We start from the raw sequence: 18,326 nt of genomic DNA, 5'->3' as shown, positions 1-18,326 counted from the left end.
TGCGTCCATCATTGATCTACAGGTCTCTGAGGCGAATGACTCAATTGTTGGCACTTTAAAGTTTAATAACAATTCTTCTAGAATCTTATAGATCTAGAATTCTAAACATAAGTGAAGTTTGGCTTACTAGGTGGATATGACCATACAATTGAGTTATTAACCCTTTTAACAATATTCTATTAGGCCTACTAAATAGGCCTAAACTAAATTACTATACTACTCAAAACAAATGTACCATACATCTTCATCTTTGCTAAGCAATAAAAATCTTCTGACCTTACAACTTTGTTTTATTATCACACTAAAATCCCGTTTATCACAAATCCTATCACTTCTCCAGTAAATGCATTCTGTACACCTGTTCAGCTTCTTTGTCTTCGAAACAGGGATTAAAATTTACAACTATTATTTCTGTGAAACCTTCGCTTGGCGTGGGGTCTGTATATTTATTTCTGAAACATAAGAAAGGTACTTAAATATAGAAAATTCGACACTTAGCGCTACTTTCACCATTCCACTAACCCTGGGTTAACCGGTTAAACCTGGAGTTACATAGGGTTCCAGTAAAATTTGACACTCGGTTAACGGTTTAACCGCTTAACCCCGGGTTAGTGGGTGCAAGTGGGCCTAAGTGATATTACAATTTTAATATTTTCCAAAGTCTAAACTATGTCCAACTGTCCCCAAAAATCAATAAAGAATAATTAACTTAGTAAATCATCATCAAGGTATACCTAAATAAATATACACAAAAAACTAACTTGTAACTATGAAAAACAATGTCGTCGACGGGCACATGCTTGATTTTCATCAGCTCCCTAAACTTGTTGTTGTGCTGGGCGTGTGCCTTGGTGGTGGCCATTCGGGCGCAACGGCATTGGACTCCCATTTCCTTGGCCAGCGTCGTCCAGCGTCCGCGGGATTCGATATCGGGGTTCGTACTGTCCACTATGACGCTTTTACCTTGCTGAAAAGAAATGTGAAATTGGAAATTGTACCTTATGACTAATCCCTTATGGTTTATATTACAAAAAATATTTTGGGTGACACATATGCACATTACTGTAAAAAAACCGGCCAAGTGCGAGTCAGACTCGCCCACCGAGGGTTCCGTACAAATAAAACTTTATTTTTATTTTTAGTATTTGTTGTTATAGCGACAACAGAAATACATCCTGTAAAAATTTCAACTGTCTAGCTATCATGGTTCATGAAATACAGCCTGGTGACAGACAGACAGACAGACAGTGGAGTCTTAGTAATAGGGTCCCGTTTTTACCCTTTGGGTACGGAACCCTAACAATTTGATATGATATGAATATGACATAGAAAAATGTACGTTAGTATGCCTTAGTATTAAGGTTAATTTATCAAAACAGCATACGATATACAATTTTTTGCAATGTGACATAGACCTGATATACCAAGATACAAGATACGTGTGTTCTACCACAGACAAATAAGAAAAGAATAGAATAGAATAGATTTATTAACGTCACATGGATTACTGTGTTCTGCTTATCGGAAAACATGATTTTTTAACTACAGCCAACTACATAAAAATCGTTCATGATATTAAAATGAAATTAGAACGAATAAAACACACGAATGTCATTATAATTTCGCCTACTTACATATGTGGAGCACAATTATATAACTGCCGAGTAAAGTGGTTTAACCATCTTCTACACCAAAACACTGTTCACTTCGAACGTGTTTATTTTATCGACTCGAACTTAGACCTTAATTACACAATGTTTTCATCCTATACAGGGAAGATTAAATATAACGGATTAAGACACATCCACAGAAACATAAGACAATTGATACACGAGGAAATAAGAACATCGCGACATCGCCCACTCCTGCAACCGTGGTATCTACTACACAGCCTACGAGAAGACCCTATACACAGACCATGACTCCTACTGCTCATGTTTCGTTACAGAGAGACGGCACAACGGTCAAAGAGTCTTATACGCAGACGACCCCCAGGACCCCCCTGAAATTAAAAACAAATCAGGATTTTTTTTCTATACCTCCATCTACGTATTGCATCAGAACATAGCGGGTTTAATAAACAAAGCAGATGCGTTGTCAGTACATTTAGATGCATTTGAAGGGAAACAAAGACCTATTGATGTAATATGCATTTCTGAACACTTTATGATGGAGGAGTTAGGGGACCTGCTAACTATACCGAACTTTAAACTAGCGTCTTCTTTTTACCGCGACCAGCGTAGGGGCGGCGCCTGTATACTGGTTAGATTGCAACAAGAGTATAATGAATTAACCGATGTAAAAAAACTATCCGTAACAGGTTTAATGGAATGTTGTGCAATTGAATTGGTACGTCATAAAATTATTATAATATGTATGTATAGACCTCCGCAGTCAAACGTTACTATTTTCTTTGAACACCTTGACAAATTACTTAAAAAAATATGCAATAGTACAAGTAAAAGAGTAGTATTATGCGGTGATTTAAATATTAATATTTTATGTCGTAATAAAAACTCCCTAGAACTTGAAAACCTTCTATTAAGCTATAACCTTCAATTAGAAATAAGGGAACCGACTAGAATATGTAGTAACACATGTCTAGATAACTTCGCAGGCAATATTAAAGGATGTAAGGCAGAAGTTATAGACCTTGGTTTGTCGGACCATACTGCTCAATTACTAAAATGCCCAGTAAGGAAAACTTGCTCCATTAGCACGTGGCGTATTCCTAAACGTGATTTTAGTTCAGAAAATATAGAAATGTTTAAAAAATGTCTTGGTAGTCTGTCTTTTTCTGAAGTAGCGGAATTGAGCAATGTAAACATGGCCTTTGATTCGTTTCTGGATACGTTTTCTTGTTTTTACAACGTATGTTTCCCAATGATGAGTATAAAACTTAAATCTACTCGAAAATTGAAGTGGATATCTCATGGCATCAAGATATGTAGTAAAAAGAGAAGGTTTATGTTATGGGAATACCGTTTATGTCCCACCGCCCAGAATAGAGATAGGTTTAAATTATATAATGCTAGATTTAAGAAAATTTTGACTCTAACGCAACGCTCACAAAATGATCACTTCATTAAATCTGCGAGTAATAAATCCAAGGCAACGTGGCAAGTAATAAATAAAACCAAGCAACAGTTACCTAAGGAACCGATTCAAAAAATTGTTAGAAATGATGATACTATTGTTACAGATCCAACAGACATAGCAAATGAGTTCAATAACTTTTTTACTGATCATACACCATCAGAAGGCACAGCTCGACGAAAATATGACATAAATGTAAACTGCATTCAGTCTATGTACATGAAACCAACTGTCCCTCATGACATCTTCACAATAATTAAGTCTTTGAAAAACACTAACAGTGTCGGACATGACAACATATGCACTAAAGTTGTAAAGGAAGTTGCGCATGTAATTGCTGTCCCTCTTACCTATATTATTAATTTATGTATTGCAACTGGAGTGTATCCCGATAACTTAAAAACTGTTATTGTAAAGCCATTACATAAAAAAGGTGAAAAAACAGATATAAAAAATTACAGACCGATTGCACTGGCAACTATTTTCTCAAAAATCTTTGAAAAAGTTATATACGAGGCACTGTACAGTTACCTAGATAAATTTAAACTTTTTGCAACAGAACAAAAAGGTTTCCGAAAACAGAAGACAGTAGATATGGCCATATTTGACCTTGTACAACCCATCATAGAGGCTATGGATAGACGTAATTATATTTGTGCAGTTTTCATGGACATGACCAAGGCCTTTGATTACGTAGACCACACGATTCTCTTAAAAAAACTTAATGCGTATGGAATACGAGGAAATGTGTTGGACTTATTCAGGTCATACTTAAGTAACAGGGATCAATATACAGAGCTCACTCAAATTTGTTTAAGAACTAAGCATCAAAAGTCTTTTCAATCAAATAAACGTAAAATAAAGTATGGCGTGCCGCAAGGAAGCGTTCTTGGCCCTTTGCTGTTTTTACTTTATATCAATGACCTTCCACGAAACGTCAAATATCCCATGGTCCTGTTCGCTGATGACAGTACCGTTATAATAGAATGTAAGGATATTTATAAGTATGAGTCCGAAATTAATAATACAATTGATGACATAGTTAAATGGCTTAATATAAATAATTTATTGATAAATCTAAATAAGACTAAAATTATCCATTTCTACCAACGGATAATACCTCCTCCAATTTGCTGCAAATATGAAGGTCAATGTATAGAGTCTGTTACCGACACAAAGTTTTTAGGAGTACAAATTGATGAAAACTTATCTTGGAAAGCCCATACGGAGGAAATGTGCAAAAAACTTAGTCAGTATGCCTACGCCCTACATATATTAGCCAAAAAAGCAAGCCCTCACGCAGTCTTAGTAGCATATCATGGCTTTGTAGCTTCAAAGTTGCGGTATGGTATTATCTTTTGGGGAAATTCCACAAATAGAGAATTAGTTTTTAAGGCACAAAAGAGGTGCATTAGAGCAATGTGTGGAATCAAAACAGTTGCGTACCGTATTTCAAGGAATTAAAAATTTTGACGATGCCCTCGCTTTTCATTTTTGAAGTAATAATGTTTGTAAAAAACAATGCAAGTTTGTTCAAAAAACATGCTGATATTTCTCATAGAAATCTGAGAAACAAGCATATACACAATCTTTGCACAATTCCTGCAAAAACATCATTGTTGCGAAAAAGCGTGTACTACTTGGCCAGTAAAATATATAATAAGTTGCCGACTAATTTTAAGTCACTAAGTATACTAGAATTAAAAAATAAGCTAATGACATTATTGATTCATAAATGCTATTATTCCATTGCAGATTATTTAAATGATGACTTAGAATGATGTGTATTATGACAATTTGTTTTATATTTTTAATAGGCATCTAATATTAATAATAATAATCTATATTTTATATTTTGATATCTACAATTCTTATAAACTATGTAAATGATATTCATTATTGATTTGTCATAGCTGTAAGTAGGATTACAAACTCGTACTTGTTGAGCATGATAGTTTATAGTTTCTAGTATTAAGTTCAATGTTTTTGTACGCCGTTTGGTAAAATATAGTGAAACTGTACATAATTATATAAACTGACCACCACTGTAATTGTACCTATATTTACAAATAAAACACTTACTTACTTACTTACTTACTATGGTAGGTAGGTAGGAGCGGACGAAAAAAGGACTCAGCTTAATGCCACGGCTAGCCGCAGCGTAACGTCACAGCTGGCCGCAGCGCTGATTTTCGGTCGGGACCTAATAAGGTGTCAATTGATTCATTCTAAGACCCGGACAGGTTACATTTGAAACCGACTTATTTCTTAGTCTTAGTAGATAGCTAGTTTTTAGGGTTCCGTAGCCAAATGGCAAAAAACGGAACCCTTATGGATTCGTCATGTCTGTCTGTCTGTCCGTCCGTATGTCACAGCCATTTTTTTCCGAAACTATAAGAACTATATACTGTTGAATCTTGGTAATTAGATGTATTTTGCGAACCGCATTAAGATCTTCACACAAAAATAGAACAAAAACAATACATTTTGGGGGTTCCCCATACTTAGAACTGAAATTTTCTAAACTGAATAGTTTGCGCGAGAGCGGCGAGAGACACTTCAAAGTGGTAAAATGTGTGCCCCCCCCCCTGTAACTTCTAAAATAAGAGAATGATAAAACTAAAAAAAATATATGATGTAAATTACCATGCAAACTTCCACCGAACATTGGTTTGAACGAGATCTAGTAAGTAGTTTTTTTTAATACGTCATAAATCGTAAACCGCAATATACCTTTCACTCACGTTTCACATAAAAAATACATTGTTTAAATTGTGTAATGTACGGAACCCTCGGCGCGCGAGTCCGACTCGCACCTGGCCGGTTTTAAAGTCTAAGGTTTTCTGACTATAACAAGACTAACAAAGCCTACTACTAAATTTTTTACCGTGTAATTGGAAATGTGAGCATTTGAGTAAGCAAGCATTAAAACTTCCAACTTCCATTGTTTTTGGTAATAAACCAGCTTATCTAATCATTTCAAGCGATACCGTACCTAATCAATTTCAATTATTTCAAATGTAATCAACATTTTGACACATTGTTCTTACAACGGATCAATGGAGCCCAAAAATTCTGTAATGGCGACCACACACTAGAAAACATAAGGTATCGTAAAAGAGTACATAGGTATGTACTTACAGTCGCCATCAGATATAATGGAGCGGCCAAGGTGCTCAATAATATCTCAGCACGCTCTCTAAAACCTTGACAATGAAGGCGTGTTCAGATATTTGCGAGCACCTTGGCCGCTCCGATATATCTGATGGCGACTGTACATTCACCATAAAAAACATAGTGACGGCCAAAGTGGCCTAACACATCGTAACACACCTTTGTTACCATAGAAATAAGGATGTGTTCTGGCATATTTTGCTGACTGTAGGTCTCCAACAATGTGGAGGGACCATCTGGTGCCAATTGTTAGTTTAGTAACCCCACCTATTTAACAGCAAGACACCCACGACTGGTCGCGACTATTTGCGTTGTAATGTAACTATTGCTTTGAAGGTTCCAATTCCTATGACTAGTAAGATGCGCCCTGACTTTACACGTTTGATGTGAATAGGCCATAGGGGGCACGGCACACTGCGTCCGATTCGCACGTCGGAGCGACGTGTGAACGGGACGTCGCTATAATACGCGCATAGCGTTGTCTCGCTCAAACTTCTGAGCGGCGTGCGAATCGGACGCAGTGTGCCATGCCCCTAGGTGAGCAGAGATACGATTAGGAGAACCCTGCATCTAAATATAATTATTTTAGCTTGTATGATGTTTACATATGAAGAATTAAAAATAATAATAATTACCTGCAATAACTTTTTTGCTTCAGCAGCACACTTTTGCCAGGTTCCTAAAATGTCTCTGCAAACTGCCACATATTTATGCTGCGATTTTTTCTCAATTTGCTTGGCTAAAAATGACTTGCCACTTCCTGGGAATCCCACTAAGACTAAAATCTGCATAGAACAAAAACATTAATGAAATCATTAAGTGTGTGAATAGAGTACCAACAATACTTGATCCGTAATGGCCACTGTTGAAAACCATTAAACTAAGATGTTAGTAGATTTTTGATTTATATATTTTGTAACTTGTATCTCATTCCATTTGTTAATTTTATTTCTTTTTATCATTTTACAATGGTTGTTTGCAAGTAGTATGGAAACTAATATTGTCTTCGGTTACCACAATAGTTACTCATGAAATAAAACTATGAAAACGGATTATATCGCGTATATTGAATTTATAATACATCCCGACGTTTCGAACCCTCTACAGCGTTCGTGGTCAACGGGTGACTGAGGAAAAGCTACAAAACCAAGTGCAAAATACCCACATACAAGAAATAATGAACCATCATAAACTATATAAACTTTAAGGCTGGTTGTACATGCAAAATCGGTTCATAAGGCTAGTTATACAAAACAACTATTTTCAAGTAAAAACACACACAGACACAATATGGATATATATGCGATAAAGCTACGCCGGCTCCAACCCTACACCTTTGACCCAAGAAGATTTAATAAATGAGCTGTGGGATGTATGTCTGTAAATTCAATATACGCGATATAATCCGTTTTCATAGTTTTATTTCATGAGTATGGAAACTAGTTATCTCTTACATGTAATTTATAATTTTCTCCCAAAGGCCAATATGGATTGTGCATCATTTAATTAATTTAATTAAAAAATACACAGTCATCATACATTATCAAATATTAAAATCTAAAACAAACATGTACATATAAAACTAAACAAAAACACTAAAACTAACTAGAAATTAACTACCTACATTATCTATACCAATACCACAAACCCCATTCCTACTATTTCCTACCCCCACCCTGTCCAAACATGCCAAATATACTCATTCATGTGTATCATTTAATTGAAATTAAATGATATTGTATAGTACTTTAAATTCTAATTACCTCTTTCTCTTTACCAATTAGATTGTCATTAAATGGTTCTGGAGTCAAATGTTTTGAGACAAATTCTGGATTGCTAAAAGGCACATTAGCAATAGAATGTCCCAGGAAATACTGTTCAGGTGTGTAGAACTTAAGACCCAAGTTTTCAGCCATAAGCTTGTCAGCCATGGAGTGGTCTTTCTTCTTTCCCGGGGCCCAGTTGGCTACTCTGCCAGCAGCATCACCACAGTAGAAGCTTTTATCCATGTCTACTTCTAAACCATCATTTTTCTGAAAATAATAGACCACAATGTACTTGAATTTATTTTTATTTTTTAATATCATTTACTTATAAAATATAGTTTTAATAAATTAAACTAAATTTAGAGATACCTTATTTCCGATATATACGAAAAAAGGTTTACAATCAAACAATTAATGCAGTAATTTTTTTTTGTTCCAGATTTTACAATTGAACTGACTGAAGTTTAGTCTTCAATAAAAGCGCTTACCTTTTCAACTAAAAAATTCCACATGCCTGTAGTAGGCTTCCTATAAAAACCTTTACCAGTAGCTATAAATGCTTGTATAGGAACATCTATTTTCGCAACTATATTTTCTATTTTCTTCTTGAAATCCTCTATTTTTACTCTACCATTTCCAATTGGAGCTTGATTACTTAAAATTATTACTTTATAGCCTTTGGCAAATAAATCTTTTAACTTTTGAGACACAGGAGAAAAAGCAATCTGCCAGTCATTAGTGTCAACAGGGTGGACTTTGCCTGATTTAGTTTTAATTAATGTTCCATCCATATCAAAAGCAGCTAATTCACTGCTGGATTTAACACCTTTAGATGTAAATATATAGAGTTCTCCTTTATCTATTTCCTCCCATACATTTTCAGCTGCTGCTGGTATATTTTGATTCATTGTTATTTTCTCACTTCTTTTCGTAGAGTTAGAAGCGTCTGATGACTCCTCTTCTTCAACCTTTAGGTTTTTTCTTTTCCTAGGTGTTTCCTCTTCTTCCTCTAGTTTCCTTTTGGAGTTAACTTTGGGTGTATCAAATCCTTCTGGAGGAGGATCAAACTCTATCACATGAGAGCAGAAGTTAAGTAATATTTCAATTTTTGTACCGTGTCCCAGTTTGTATGTGGCATCTTTTTTCATAGCAAAGCCATCTAGACCGGACGGGTTTATTCCTAGTTGTTTGACTTCAACCACACATTCATCACAATCTGCTTTTAAACTCACTGGAAACAAATAAGAATTCTTTAAATGCAAATAATAGTTTTAATTCAAACTAGGCAATAATTTAATTTAAATTGTATATTTCACTAATAACATAATTAATTAATTTAATTAATTAATTAATTTGTAATTGGATATTTTACTTTAATTTGATACTTAAAACATGCTGACTAAAATTTAATACCTAATAAAACCTAAAATCTATTGCTTGGAATGAACACCGGTCACCAGTCCCTTTTATCAAGGCTGTGTTGTAAGGTAAGGCAAGTCCAAATCTAGTGCTATAATTATTACAATATTGTTTAATACAATAGGTTTAAATTCGTTCGCACTGATCAGTGTTTATACATACGAAGGGATCTTTATATCTAGATTCACGCAATAGATGCGATAAAACACTTACATTGATGACGAGAGCACGACTGATCCTTTATCATGGTGATTTTACTTCGACCCACTAGGATTTCAACGTTGTGCGGCAACTTGACAGACGCATGCGAATCTAGTAAACATCGTAAAAAGCACTGGCGAACCATTTTTTTTTTTTCAGCTTTTACACTTAATACATGAGAACCACAAAAAGATAGTCCAAGTTTAGGTATAAAGTTAACTTATTACAATACAATGAAAACATTTATTTCATATTCAAACTAACAACCAGAAAATACAGAAATTAGAACTGACTTGGAACTGACAATGTCAATGTGACAATGACACTTTTATATATATTTTTTTTATTTTGTCATTCTCAAGGGCCCTCCACACTCATGCGCGAATCACGGCGCGAAGCCGCGAACACGAGTGTGGAGTCTAATTCGCTAATCAGCGAAATCGACTCCACACTCACGTAGTCTGGAGCGGGTGGTAATAATCAAAGGTAATAATGCTGGTCATTTCCTACGGTTTCTAAACGCATTTTAGAGCGCTAACGATATGTGCGTAGATAAACAAATAGTTGGTCAAGCAAATCTTGTCAGTAGAAAAAGGCGCGAAATTCAAATTTTCTATGGGACGACAACCCTTCGCTCCTACATTTTTTAAATTTGCCGCCTTTTTCTACTGATAAGATTTGCTTGACCAGCTATATGTATGCCCTTACCGCATGAAATGAGATGAAATGGGGGAGCGGCCAGATCACCGAACGAGATGCACTTATGGAACTTTCAGTAGGAGTAGCAGAGAAAGCGCTATTAGTGTTTGTACTTGTCACAGTCACTTTTATTTTATTTTTTTCGTAATTCCGAAGAAATTATTGTAGTAGTTTGCTATATTTATAAGATTGCTGCGCCCTTTCAGGGTAGGTACCTAATATTATGTAATATGTTTGCAATAAAAGCTTTCGACTTTTGACTAATTCCCCACCGTAAATTTAGTATGGTTTATGGTGGGTAAGTAGTAATAGGCAACTGTGTTAGTAGAATAATGCATGAAATGCAAAATTTGTATGCGAGATCGATCCTTCGCGCATTTTTCGAATTTGCTGTTGATTTTCTGCCTTTTTTACTGACAAAGCTTGCTTGCCAGGGTGTAACCCGCTAACGTAGGTTAAATACGATAGCATTCGTTTTCAATCATATCCTAAGTTTACATATACATTATCTGTGGTTTGACATTTCATCCCACTGACGTGTAGTGCTGAGAGCTCGCGTTTTGAAATTATTTTCCATTGGTAACGTGGAAAATTCATGTCAATTTATGAATTGAACTTGAAATATTGATTTCAATAAAGACAACAAAAAAACGGCTCAGGTATATTCATAACTGTGTGTGAAAATTAAGGTTTGTGAAATAAGTCTTGCACATAACTTCGAGGCATTGAACAAGGAAGTTGATTATGTTGTGATTTGTTATTATTTTTAGGCCATACGAGCTTTAATCATGTCCGTAACTAAAAGAAAAAATGTGCCGGAAAAGGAGGAATTGATTGAAAACGGTGCTGCACCTATAAACACTGGACAAAGTAACATAAAAGGAGATGAACTCAATATCGCCGTATTATTATTTCTGTACACTTTGCAAGGTATTCCCCTAGGCCTCGCTGGAGCTGTGCCTATGCTTTTACAAAATCGGGGAATCACCTACACACAACAGGTAAGAACGCCGCTTTTTTTCACACATTTCTTTATTTGTTTTGTTTTGCACCTCTATTTGTTTTGCTCCATTCTTATGATAATTGTTGAATGCCTTTTTATTTTTAGTCTTGGTATTTAGTGAAAAAAATCACAATTCACGTATATTCATCTGTATTTTGAGGTGCAATCTAGTCAAGTATGAATAAACTAATCATCACTGGTGTGTACTATATTGACAAGTGTCTTTACATTGCTCATTTTATTTTTAGGCAGAATTTAGCTTTGTAAACTGGCCCTTCAGTGTCAAATTATTATGGGCTCCAATAGTTGATGCACTATTTTGGCCGAAGTTTGGCCGACGCAAGACTTGGCTGGTGCCTGTGCAGTACCTCATTGGCATTGTCATGATCATCATGTCAAGCAGCATCACAGACTGGCTAGGGTCTGATGAAAAAGCTCCTAATATGATACTTCTCATTGTCACATTTTTATTTTTGAACTTTTTGGCGGCTACTCAAGACATAGCAGTTGATGGTTGGGCTCTGACTATGTTAAAAAGGTAACCTTTATTTTGAATACTATAAGTGTATAGCAGGAATTATTTGAGATGAAATTTCTTTACACAAACTGTCATTACAATCTGAATCTTCTTTCTTAAGAGCTAAGGTTGATCATTAAGATTACTGCAGATATTTTTGATTCTCATCCTGTTTAATGCACCAAAGCTTTCTGAGTAACTTACCAATCTACAGATGCAGTGAATAATACTTTCCTATCATATTTTCTTGGAAATGTTCGTATTTGTCACACTACTTCAGTTAAGCACAGTACTTTTTGTACTGGGAGAGACTGATATAACACGACACATTCATATGTTTCCGTATGATGGGAGGGAATTATTCACTAGTGTATCAATCATACCCAACTTTAGTGATCTTGTCAGTGTTAATGCTTTGTCACTAACATATTTTTAACCAATTTCAGTAATATATATATATATATGGTATAGGGACAATAACCTAAGATCAGTCCTAATTATGATTGTGATCTTTAAATAATTTCAACTTTGCATCTGAATATGTATATATGATGATGTAGATTAAGGATCAGTGACTTTGCTGCTACTATCCTGAAATGTATGTTTATATTTAACCTATATTACCCCTCCCAAACTGTACCATTCTTTAGCAAAATTTCTTTTCAGGTCGAATGTAGGCCACGCCTCAACTTGTAACACAGTTGGACAAACTGCTGGCTTCTTTCTCGGCTACGTCCTATTCCTAGCCCTAGAATCTCCGTACTTCTGCAACAAGTATCTCAGAATCGTCCCAGAAGACGTTGGCCTCGTCACTTTAGCCAGTTTCTTATTTTTCTGGGGTTGGGTCTTCATTGTCTCCACTACACTAATAGCAGTCTTTAAACATGAGGCTAAAGAAACGGATCACAAAGAGAATGAGACTAAAGGAATGAGTGACATTGTTGATGCCTACAAACAATTGTATACTATCGTGAAATTGCCTGCCGTTCGGACTTTAACGTTAGTGTTATTCACAGCCAAGGTAAATTACGTAACTTTAGTATCGAATTAGTTTACCATTTTAAGATGTTCGTAAATAATAATAGATTTTACATGACAATAAAATATCTTTACTTTTATATGTATAGGTGTGTCACGATCTCACAATGACTAATCATTATTACCTATCAAGTATTTTAAGGACATCTACTGTATAAACATAGATGAAATTGAAAATTTATAGCTTATACAAAAGCTTCTTTCAGCTTAATTGAAATTACCAATACGGATATACCTACACGTTTCATTGGTTTAGCTACGCTGCATAGAAAACGATATGATAAATTTATGTTTATTACGGGGAATTATTTCTCAGTTTAAACCATAAAATTGAAATATCGGAAATATTAAAGATTAATCGACTTGGACTGATATCGAGAACCCTTGTTGAGGCTACGATCACTTAACAGTATTGGTATAGATATTTGTTCAAATCCGATCGAGTCGATATTTGTTCAATGTTTTGGCTTTTTGTTTAGTGATTGAAATATAATGATAGTAAAACATCAAGATTTTACAAAAATCTCCAGCTATTAACTGTAAGCTCTGTTTCAGCTTGGTTTTTGTGCCAGTGACGCAGTTTCCGGTCTCAAATTAGTAGAGGCTGGTGTGCCGAGAGAAGACATGGCGTTGTTGGCCGTGCCACTAGTCCCAGTTCAAATTATATTACCAGTGGTATGTTATTTCTCTTCTATATGTTGTCAGTAATGTTTGTTGTACTTACACTTTCAAAATCCATAAAAGAAAGCTCATTAACAATATACCTTATTGTAATAGAATAAGGTCTATAGTCCTTATATCTTTTGTGTAATAACATTTATTAACCCGACATGGCAGATAACATCATCAAAGTTGATATGGGCAGATACAATAGCAAAAGACATGAGGGCCTGCGACAGTTCAGTAGGCGACACGTCCGATCGTGCGAAGTGGAGAGAAAGGACAAGAAAAGCACTCCCCACAATCAGATGGGAATAATTATGCTAAGGAGAAAAAGAGAGAGAGAGGAAGATAACAATCTCACACCAGGGATGCCAAAGACCGGGCAAAGTGGAGAAGGTGGAGTAGGAAAGCTGACCCTGGCGCTAGGCCGGGAAAACGCTAAGTTGAAGAAGAAAAAGAATAACATTTATTAAATTGGAACTTAATATTTAAAATGAACAGTCCCAGGATTCAAGTTATTCAAAATAGTTCAATTAGTGTTGGATCCTGGTGTACAAATTACTTATCATCTTCCTCGCGTTATCCCGGCATTTTTGCCCCGGCTCCTGGGAGCCTGGGGTACGCTTGGCAACTAATCCCGAGAATTGGCGTAGACACTAGTTTTTACAAAAGCGACTGCCATCTGACCTTCCAACCCAGAGGGTAAACTAGACCTTATTGGGATTAAAATCCGGTTTCCTCACGAACAACAAACCTCCTTCCTTCCCTTTTCCTTTGTCTACAAATTACTTATATGAACTTTTAATTAGTCTACAACTCTAAACACTAAGTCGCCCTTGTAAAACTTGCAGTCTCAATAATTAGGTATATTTCTCAATCAATCCCAAATTAAAGTTAAAAACCGGGCAAGTGCGAGTAGGACTCGCCCCCCGAGGGTTCCGTACTTTTTAGTATTCGTTGCTATAGCGGCAACAGAAACGAGGGGCATCTACTCTAAGCTATCACGGTTCATGAGATACAGCCTGGTGACAGACTGGTGAGAGTGGAGTCTGTTATATATTTTTTTAAGCTAACTCAATTCTAAATTAAATTAAAGAAAATATTGTCTTCTTGCTGGTTTATAACCTGCACCTTTTCGCCGACTAAGCTATTAAGAACGCAACAGACCTGAGGGCCTACTGCGAAAATCAGAATTACGTTATCTGCCTCTCTCGCGCGAATATGCAAGACTGATAGAGAGGCAGTTAACGAAATTTAGATTTTCGATTTACTCGGTAGGCCCTCAGATTTGACTAATTTGTCACGTTCGGTTACGCTTAGTACATACAATGATTATTTCAACTTGTATTTATAATTTCCAGTTACTAGCTCGGTACACGACGGGGCCCGCGCCGCTCTCTCTATGGCTGCACGCGTTCCCGTTCCGACTGTTAGTGGGTCCGCTAGCAGCTGGTTTAGTGGCCCTAACTCCCTCACTGCTTGGGGACTCCGGCCCTTCATACTCGTACCTTTTGGTATTGATGGCTTTGTACATCTTTCACCAGGTTAGTTGTTTAAATATATGTTTTCATATTATGCTTGGATACCTACTTTTTCTTTCCCCCCTGGTATGAATAGATAATAAAACGAACATCCAAATATACCCGCCACCTATAATAAAATAAGTGTTCCGTGAACAAAGTTTTGTACGGAACACTAAATAAGTTTTGGCCAAAAATTTCATTTTTGGTACGAGCTTTTATTGCTGACTGTACTTTTCTTTCCACATACTTACATAGGTTCATTGCAAGTTAATAAAAAGCTTGTAAAATAAACAATTAAGTTCCGTTTTTTTAATGACAAGAAGAAAAGCACAATTGGAGTCCGATAGCGCTTTGGGTTATTTAGAAGCCAAAAAAAGCAACAGTCGCGAACCTTTTACCTAAACCATAGTCGGAAGAATACGAAGATCTTTATATATCTTCGTATTAGTGTAAAGTACTGCAGCCGCAAATTGACAGCTCGAGAGAGAGTAGCGAGAGCGTCAATCACTACATCTTATAAAACAATGTTCGCGACAAACTCAAAACCGGCCAAGTGCGAGTCGGACTCGCGCACGAAGGGTTCCGTACCATTACGGAAAAAACAGCAAAAAAAATCACCTTGTATGGGAGCCCCATTTAAATATTTATATTATTCTGTTTTTAGTATTTGTTGCTATAGCGGCAACAGAAATACATCATCTGTGAAAATTTCAACTGTCTAGCTATCACGGTTCATGAGATACAGCCTGGTGACAGACAGACGGACAGCGGAGTCTTAGTAATAGGGTCCCGTTTTTAACCCATTGGGTACGGAACCCTAAAAACTACTGAACGGATTTTCATGTGGTTTTCACCTATCACTAGAGTGATTCTTGAGGAAGGTTTAGTTGTATAATTTGTTAACTTGTGCGAAGCCGGGGCGGGTCACTAGTGTTCGATAATTCGGAATCCAGTTGCCGCAAAACGTGTAGCGCCATCTACTTGAGCTGTTAACTTTGCTCTTGTCTACTTTGTTTATGCGTCGTAGTATTACCCAAGGTTTTCAGCAGTTCTTAAATATTTAAGATTTCCATCTTTATCATTTCAGACCTGTCTCTACTGCATGTTTGTAGCAGTGATGGCTTTCTTCGCCAAAGTGTCAGACCCGGCCGTCGGCGGCACTTACATGACGTTACTCAACACTGTATCCAACCTGGGGACCAATTGGCCTAACACTTTAGCCTTGTGGGCCATAGACCATTTGACTTTCAAAAGCTGTTCACTGCCTGAGATGAGCGACAATACGTGCTCTTCCAAGCTTGAGAGTGATGTAAGTATCACTACATAGTATAAAACAAAGTCGCTTCCTGCTGTCTGGATGGATGTCTGTCCCTATGTATGCTTAGATCTTTAAAACTTCGCAACGGATTTTGATGCGGTTTTTTTAATAGAGTGATTCAAGAGGAAGGTTTATATGTTTGACATAGACGTCTTCCAAGGATCTGAACAAAAACTTGATAGGTTACATTCACTAACTGCATCCTCTAGTTCGCGGAATATTGTCATAGAGGTTTTTTTTTCAGTTGTGTAAAAACTCTGGAGGCACCTGCCTTACACGAATCGACGGGTTCTACATAGAGACCGCCATCTGCCTCGCCGTCGGTTACCTCTGGCTACAGTGGGGCCGCCCCACCATCAACAGGCTGCAGCGCCGCCCCGCCTCGGCATGGCAAGTCAGGTCGCTCAGATAAGACTGTTTTAATTATAATAGCCTCATAAGAAATTTGGCAGTGAAATTTGAATCTTATGAAATGAAAACAGAGTTGGATTTGGTTCGCTGTACAATTGTACGGAAACATATGCAACTCTGTTTCGATTAAAATTGGTTTAAATTTCATTGAGTATAATTAGTATTAATGTTGGACCGTGGGACGCTAGAGGATAATCTAGATCTCAAACTGGGAATATGTTTACAGTTACAGTACCAACATAGATCAAGGAATACTAGGTTTGTGGTGCTGATTTTCAGACTTTAGTGCTTGACTACCTACATACTGTATAACCTTAGTTACATTGAACTTCACGACGTCGTGTTACGTTAACCGAGGTTTAGACTAGCAAGAACTTACAATGCAATTTATTTTTTAATACAGTTGCTCAAAAAGTGCTACTTTTCGTGGCTGTTTAGCGTGCGGAAAGTTGGTTTTCGCGAACTAGTGCTTTTTACTTTTCCAATTTTTTTAAATTTTTACTTGTTCCAATTCATGACTACTTATTGATGAGTGTTAATATCAGTTTCCTTTAAACGTAATCAACATAAAAACCTACTGTTAATGTAAGAATACGAAAAATATGTATATTTCATATTTTATTACTTACCTCTTCATCATAAGTATTATAACACGTTTATTTTTTAATGTTGAAAAACCGTTCTTAATAAGTTGTCTGAATGGAACGGAACGCCTAGAAGAGGCGTATTTTCTTACTGCAAGAATGTTTTAAGTTTCCAAAGGCAACATTCGATATTGTTTTTATAAATATACGATACACAAATAATCGTAAATAACGATGTTTAGGTAACAATAGTACAATGTTTTAATATTTACAATTGTTTCTGTCTTATAGAACATGCATTTGAAAAAAAAAACTGTCATTGAAGTGGGTTCAATAATAATAACAAAATCTATTCTAGTCGAATAAAAGCTAGAAAAACACCTCTTCATAATGTCAATGATGTCACAGAATTAATAACATAAAAGTTTCTAATTCCATTCTTTACTTGTTTGTTTTTCTTATTTTTTCGCAACTGTATTAAAAAACGTCATTCGATACACGTGCGGAAATGTCATTCTTCACTCGTTCCGAGTCTTGCCACTCGCCTACGGCTCGTGGCAAGATATCTCGGTGCTCGTAGAGTAATGACATACTTTCCGCACTAGCATCGAAATGTACTATTGCATTGCGGTATCTGATAAACATTTTGAATGCAGTTTACCTTAGTAGTCAGCAATGTAACGTAAATTGCATGCAAGTTCTTGCTAGTCTAAACCTCGCTTTACGTTGAGGCGCGGATAATATCGCATGATGAGCGGGGTCGTACAACAGCGCCATCCTGCCGTCCGGCAATTAGTATGACCATTTAATTTTCTTGTATCATGTATCAATTTTATCATTTAGGGCCCAACCACACTGGCGATTTGCGAGCGAGTTGAAAAAGAGGCGAGCGCGCAACGGTTTCGCGAATTCGC

General features: G+C 36.3%; 2 protein-coding genes across 3 annotated transcripts; one reads left to right on the top strand and one right to left on the bottom strand.

The window, feature by feature from the left end:
* Window positions 1–269: 269 nt before the first annotated feature.
* Window positions 270–9,943, bottom strand: LOC134746063 (uncharacterized protein F21D5.5). Its single transcript, XM_063680285.1, has 6 exons — window positions 9,669–9,943; window positions 8,525–9,267; window positions 8,034–8,303; window positions 6,906–7,055; window positions 762–967; window positions 270–452 (listed from the first exon to the last, which is right to left on the bottom strand). Exons 1-6 carry the CDS (start codon window positions 9,799–9,801, stop codon window positions 329–331), a joined length of 1,626 nt encoding a protein of 541 aa, XP_063536355.1. The 5' UTR covers window positions 9,802–9,943; the 3' UTR covers window positions 270–328.
* A 912-nt stretch (window positions 9,944–10,855) lies between these two features.
* Window positions 10,856–18,275, top strand: LOC134746061 (acetyl-coenzyme A transporter 1). 2 transcript variants are annotated; one of them, XM_063680283.1, is made up of 8 exons: window positions 10,856–11,014; window positions 11,126–11,356; window positions 11,607–11,896; window positions 12,542–12,896; window positions 13,469–13,588; window positions 14,938–15,120; window positions 16,187–16,408; window positions 16,662–18,275. In XM_063680283.1, the coding sequence occupies exons 2-8, from the start codon at window positions 11,144–11,146 to the stop codon at window positions 16,827–16,829; spliced, it is 1,551 nt and encodes a 516-aa protein (XP_063536353.1). In that variant the 5' UTR covers window positions 10,856–11,014; window positions 11,126–11,143; the 3' UTR covers window positions 16,830–18,275. The 2 variants fall into 2 exon arrangements, with proteins under 2 accessions (XP_063536353.1, XP_063536352.1); XM_063680282.1 differs by having other exon boundaries at window positions 10,856–11,044; window positions 16,662–18,273.
* Window positions 18,276–18,326: the final 51 nt, after the last annotated feature.

Source organism: Cydia strobilella, chromosome 12, assembly GCF_947568885.1.
Source record: "Cydia strobilella chromosome 12, ilCydStro3.1, whole genome shotgun sequence".
In the NCBI taxonomy this organism is placed as follows: domain Eukaryota; kingdom Metazoa; phylum Arthropoda; class Insecta; order Lepidoptera; family Tortricidae; genus Cydia; species Cydia strobilella.
The sequence above is the reverse complement of the archived record's forward strand: the minus strand, read 5'-3'. Positions and strand labels throughout refer to the sequence as shown.

Excerpts from the sequence above, each read along its gene's own strand:
- LOC134746063 (XM_063680285.1), bottom strand. The coding sequence starts at position 9,801 with ATGGTTCGCCAGTGCTTTTTACGATGTTTACTAGATTCGCATGCGTCT. Across the intron at positions 9,268-9,668 it reads GTCGTGCTCTCGTCATCAAT|TGAGTTTAAAAGCAGATTGT; the intron begins GTAAGTGTTTTA and ends ATTTGTTTCCAG. Across the intron at positions 8,304-8,524 it reads GGAATTTTTTAGTTGAAAAG|AAAAATGATGGTTTAGAAGT; the intron begins GTAAGCGCTTTT and ends TATTATTTTCAG.
- LOC134746061 (XM_063680283.1), top strand. The coding sequence starts at position 11,144 with ATGTCCGTAACTAAAAGAAAAAATGTGCCGGAAAAGGAGGAATTGATT. Across the intron at positions 13,589-14,937 it reads TTCAAATTATATTACCAGTG|TTACTAGCTCGGTACACGAC; the intron begins GTATGTTATTTC and ends TATAATTTCCAG. Across the intron at positions 16,409-16,661 it reads CTTCCAAGCTTGAGAGTGAT|TTGTGTAAAAACTCTGGAGG; the intron begins GTAAGTATCACT and ends TTTTTTTTTCAG.